This window comes from Apaloderma vittatum, unplaced genomic scaffold (assembly GCF_000703405.1).
Source record: "Apaloderma vittatum isolate BGI_N311 unplaced genomic scaffold, ASM70340v1 scaffold43444, whole genome shotgun sequence".
Classification (NCBI taxonomy): domain Eukaryota; kingdom Metazoa; phylum Chordata; class Aves; order Trogoniformes; family Trogonidae; genus Apaloderma; species Apaloderma vittatum.
Genome location: NW_009714104.1, coordinates 1 through 6052, shown reverse-complemented (window position 1 = coordinate 6052; position 6052 = coordinate 1). Strand labels below are relative to the sequence as shown.

The 6052-nt window shown below is 44.6% G+C and overlaps 1 protein-coding gene across 1 annotated transcript; it reads right to left on the bottom strand.

Moving 5' to 3' along the window:
• Positions 1 to 4432, bottom strand: XPA (xeroderma pigmentosum, complementation group A). The gene is made up of 5 exons (XM_009868605.1): positions 4420 to 4432; positions 4131 to 4236; positions 2409 to 2574; positions 1629 to 1746; positions 1 to 238 (listed from the first exon to the last, which is right to left on the bottom strand). Exons 1-5 carry the CDS (start codon positions 4430 to 4432, stop codon positions 90 to 92), a joined length of 552 nt encoding a protein of 183 aa, XP_009866907.1. The 3' UTR covers positions 1 to 89.
• Between the last annotated feature and the right edge of the window lie 1620 nt (positions 4433 to 6052).

Genomic DNA, 6052 nt, shown 5'->3' with positions numbered 1-6052 from the left:
TTTGGCAACAATTTGTTAATAATTAGCATTTATTTGACTTTAATACAAAATATTAGAAAGATAATGAATTTAAAAAAAAAAAATTAACACTACATCTTCTCATAAGTTAATTCATGGCCACATATAGTACATGTCTTTTTATATGTATCTTCATCAATGTTCTCTTCTGGTCCATACTCGTGTTCGTGGATACTAGCGTCTTTCTTCCACAAACTACTCCTCACAGCACGGCGGAGCTCTGGTGAAAAATACAAGAAAACTTTTCCTAAACAACAGTTAATAAAACTCAACGACTTTTTCGGAAGACTAGAGATGAGAGTTTGTTTGTTGCCCGTCTTCTGGAAGTTTTGGGTGAGAAGCTGCTATTGCAAGAACAAGCTTTGACTTGCCTTGCAATCTTCCACCTCATTTGCATATTTTGAAGGGTAAGAACTACACCAACATGAGATCTCACAGGAGATTTTTTTCCATCTAGATTAAGTACGTGTTGCCCACTGCCCTTTTTTTTTCCTACACGAAGCCATTCAAAGGTATCCAAAGGGGGTAGACGGAATGCAGATGAAAAGTTTTTATACAACACCTCATTGTTTTACATGACCAAGAACGAGTACTTTTCATTCAGGTCACAGCAAGCCTCCCGAATGACTTGGCATTCTCTGAGCTTTACGCCCAATAACGTGAGCTGCCTCTGCCGCAGCCGCAGTGAAGTCAGCGGGTTTTGGAGAGAGCACGGGCTGGCAGCCGAGCCCAAGGTATTATCCGGATGTTGCAAATGGGAAGCGAGCATAACGAACAGCCAAATGTCGTCACATTCTGAGCCACGATGTTCAGGCCACGTTAAGGCCCGTACTTGAGCTGAACTCTGGCACCTTGGCCGCAGCCAGCACTCCCGAGCCCTCAACGCCAAGCACCGAGACGGGCGTTATTCTCCCAGTCTCACGTCTCACCGCCTCCGCCAGGCAATACCAGTAGGGCTGGCTTGAGCTCGCTGCCTACCGCGAGCGCCGACATCATGGGAAGTCGTCTTCTTTTGCAAAAAAAAAATGCGGCCTTTTTTAAAATCACCAGCATGTCTGCACTGAAAATATTTCTCAAATATTGATTAAGTTTCCTAAATAGGGATTTATCATGGGGAAAAAAATGATAACGAGCAGTAAAAAAGCAGCTGGGAATGCTGTGAACAATGGGAAAAGGCATTTTCTACCCTCATTTACAGTTCTAGCACCTGAAGTCATATGTATGGCAGAATTATAATCCACTGCCACAAAAATCCATGTTCAGCCCACGTCAGGAAAAGCAACAGAACAATCTACAGCACATTCTGGGTCATACAAAAAAATTTTAAAAACATCATAATGAACCGCCATTAATTGATTTCTGTCACTGACATCATGCCCACAGGACAACAGGGTAATTCAGGTTGGAAGGGACCTCAGGTCCCTGGTCCAAGCCTCTGCCCAGAACAGTTAGGACAGACCAGGCTGCTCCAGGCTTACCCACACAGTTCTCAAAAACCTCCATTCTGCCACACTGGAGATTTTCTAAATGATGTAATCAGATACAGAAACAAATTCAAAGATAACTGTACTTGACGTTGTGTACTGCAGTATGTAAGTTTAACTCTTTACCTTTAACTTTCTTATCAAACTTCTTCTGTTTCATCTTTTCTCTGTTGTCACGGCGCAGCTCCTTTGCTTCTTGCAATGATTCTTCACTACCCCAGACTTCAAGAGAACGCTTGATTACCTACAGGATGGACACAAATGTGTTTCTTTTTCCCCTGAAATGATAAAAGTGAACTATTCTAACTCACAATTTTTCTTCTATACAGAAGCCAACCCAGTCTTGCTTCTGCCTCCCATCCGCCTCTCTGCTTTTGACTCGTGAACATGTTCCTTTCACAGTAAGAGGTAACATTGGTTTTTAGCATCAGCTAGATGTACCTCAGCCAGGAAAAGTCAAACCAGGCTCTACTTTTGTGCATATCCCACTAAAGCAGCAGCATTCCTAGAGAAGTAACAAACAAGAACTGTCAAGAGCCCTGGAAGATTTACTTGACTTTCCTGCTGCCTCTGAGGGCCGAGCTGCCAACACAGGGCCACAGCTACACAGGGTCACAGGCGGAGCCGCTGCCCCACGCACCTCAGTGCAGCGCTGAAAGGCCACGCACTTCACTCCCAGTAAAGGCAAAACCCACTGAGGCTGTGGTCCACGAACATCTCTGACAGACGTTTTGATCGATTTGCACCACAGCTCTTTGTTTTAACCACACAGAAAACTCACACAAGCTATGCATAACATACTTAACTCTGACAAAACCATTCAAAAGTCAGAAACAAAGTGATGCCATTCTGGCTACCAAAGTCATACAAAAGTAAAAAGAGGTCTGAAAAAAACTGTTTCTATACCTGCAGTTTTAAATAGAGTTTCATGTCACCCCATCGTGGATTGTGAGGGTTTTTCTTCACAATGAATCTAAGCACTGGCTCCCTCTTGTCTAAGTCACAGTCTTTAAGAAGATACTCTTCTTTTGCTTCTGTCCTTGTTATAAGCTTATGTTTATCTTCAGCATCTCTGAAAAATGTAAAATAATGGTGAGAAAGCTACACCCGAAACCCACATTATTAACATCTAACTTCCCATCACTTCTAACATTCCTGAAATACAGGCAACCCTCATCCTCTGTTTTTATGTATGCAAATAATTTTGGATTTCAACAATGTGGCTAAACTCCAGGATAGGTCTACTGAAATTAAGTGGAAAAATTCTCCCCTCTGAGCAAACAGGCTGAGAAGCCTGTTTTTCTAGGGAGGGCTTTTCTTGTATTTTCTTACAGGAGGCAGTAACTGAAGCTTCAAAAGGAGTATGAGTAATTTTAGGTATCCACCTAGCCCAGATGCAATTCAAGAGGGCAAAGTACAAGCCTGACACATGGTCAAGAGACAAAGAATGTGTAATGTGAGACAGGTCAGATCACCTGAGACCATACAAACTCCATATGCTTCTAGATCCCAGAGAGTAGCAATACTGGGCACTTTTTTCTAAATGCGAGACAAGATACAGGCCTTCAAAGACTGCAACATTTACCAGAAAGATGAGAAATTCTTTAACCACCGCAGCACTTACTAGTTAACGAAAAGATTACATTTACGCAACCCTGACTGAAGCGTAACGTGGAGCCAGAACCATTTGCCAAGCACTGCTAGCAAGAGTCATCAAGGAAGTACGGCTCTAAGTGCAGCTTTACTAGAGCTCGAAGTTCACAGCAGCAGCTAAGGCACTCTCCAACATTCAGCTGCAAGAGCCACTCAGTCTAGAGGAAAACCACTTCTAAAGCTCCAAGTCCTCCCCTTAACATCCTTTTCCCACCCATCTTACCTTCAAGAGACAGCACTTTGTCTCCAGAGACTGCCAGCTGCCTACGTAGCCGTGCGTGCCCCTGACTGCTCCCCGCACCCAGCCGGGAAGGGAAGCTCTTGGAACCAACTCCTTGCTGCAACCTTCCCTCACCCCGCCATTCATACTCTCCGCCCGTTGGCTGCTCAGGCGGTTTCATGGCTCCGCTTATCTTGATGGCTTTTGGAGCATTCTCGGTGCCCGAGATAAGAGCGCGGAGTGGCTGAAGGTCAAACCGCTCCCCACCCCGCAGGTCAGCCAGTGACCTCCTGCGGGGGCTCTGCCCTCCGGCAGCCGCGCCCCCAGCCCGCGCCTGCCGGACAGGGCACCCACCTCACCCCCGTTAATCCACCAGGAAGGCAAACACCCTAACGCCCTCCCCCCGCCGCTCCACCTCCAGCAGCAGATACGGTCCAAGATTTTTACTAGCTGCACCCTACAACCAGACATTAACTTCCACCCTGACAAATGCACTAACTACTCTCAAGGCACGTTTCTGTAACTTTACATAAAAATCTACTGATGTGCCCCACCCTAAGACAGGCCCCTGAGACAATTCTGCTGTTCTTCAGAAAACAGAGTTAGAAGTCAAATTTACTTTTCCAGTAATTCTTAGTTACTGAAAAACATCTTTTTGCTGACAGCTTTTTTAATTAAATAGGATGACTGTAATAAATTATAGCCAGCAACCTTTATATAGAATAAAGCTTCCCTCTCCTGATTATTTCCAATACCTGCAATTATCACATGTTGCCCAATCAAAGTGCTGCATAAGGTAGGAATCCATGAATTCTTTGCCACAGTCTCCACAGATGAGATAGTCAATTTCTAGTACAGGTGCTAATAAAAAGAAATTATATTTTTTTAAGGAACTACCGTGTTAAAAACAAGCATTCAGAATTGGTATTATAGGTAATTTTACTAAAAATTTGCAATATAATTCTTATAGCATTTGTTACAGACTAGTTTCACTCCTCTATTAAAGTTTTCCAGAAAGATACAGTACAAATTCAAACCGGTTACCGCACAATCGCATCTTGGCTGGTATATTTCTCCTCTTGCTGGAAGGTTCGTTGTATCAAGGTATTGGATTTCAACATTCAAATTCACACATTTTGACTTGGCCATTGTTTAAAAAAAAAAACAACACACCATACAAATTATCGGCATTTCCCCATAAAATGCTTCATATCCCCTCCTACAGCTTCCTCCATTCCAGCCCTCGCAAAATACGTCCCGATTTACAAAGGACGTGCAGGCAGGAACGGGAGGAAGCCGACAAGGGGACGCACTCCGACGAGGGTGGCTAGAGCAGGAAGCAGCACGGGAGCCGCGCTGGCATCACAGTTCTCAGCTCTGCTCCAGTTTTCTTCCAAGCTCAGCCACACCTGCCTCTCCCTAAACGAGCTCAATGGAGGCCTGGGGAGCGGCTGGCGCGGATCGTGTCCATTCCGGCTGGCACAATTGGAGGAGGATGGCCAGAGAGCTGCTAGGAGTGGAATGGGGATGGAGCTCCACTACAATCCTCTCCCCAAGCCCTCTCAGCACTGCTCCAAGCCCAGACTCATTCCAGTGTCGGCCAGCGCTTCTGGTCGCGTCCTCGCCGGGCAGATCACCTCCAGCGTCATCACCATCTGCTTTATGCTCCACGAAACCCTGATTCAAGTAAACGCATCTACAGAGAACACGCCTTTAACAGTAACACCGTAAATCAGCAGAAAATTAGGAGGTCTACACAGTTTCATAAGCTGAAAGTGAGGTAATGCTGCAGAATATTAATAATACCTGAAAGAGAAGATTAATGGTCGACATACAGCACCATACATTTTTAATTGCGTTTGCATTTATAGAAGATTCGATCTAGCAAAGGCGACATTTTATGCCAATTCAGTCCTACTAGCGGCAGTGGGATGCTCCGTACTTCACATAGTCATGCTCTTACATCACATTTCATCATTTAAGGCAGCACTCCCGAACATAAAGGACGTTTTATTAAGACAGTGACATTAACAATTACACAGCAAAAATACCCCCCCGTGCAAAGGCATCCCGTATCTACTTCATTTATTGTTAAAACGTGAGCCCCTCGAAATACGTAGGGCTATTAGTTGTTTACACTCTTAATGAAATCTGGTGGAGATTTCTAACAAAGAGATGCACTGCACCAACAGCCCCGCAACTGATTCAGAGCAGAACAAAGCAAGACAAAGGCAATCCCAGAGAAGAAAGTGAATCTATTTTCGGATTCTTACTTCTCCATTTTTTTTTGGAGGGCGAATATCACGAGACAGTATGTCGAAATCCCCCACCAAACGATCAGCAACTTGGCGTCAGCACGTTTTATAACGACAGAAGCCGGCACTGCAGCAGTGCTCTAATTTTGGCATAAACGTTATCAACGCCAAAATTCCCCAAACCGAAGAAAACGCGCGCATTTACACTTACTTTGGTCTTAAAATTCGAATTCCCAAAAAAACCGGCGAAAATAATGTTTAATGGGGGAATAAAAAACCTGATATCCCCAAGGGCACTGAACGTGTCCCACTTCCGCGGCTTAAAATTCTTCATTTCTCATTACCGCATGCTTGCTAGCCGCTTTAGCGCTGAAAAAAATCGGACGCGCCAGAAATCGAGCACATCCAGCGCCGCGTTGGGA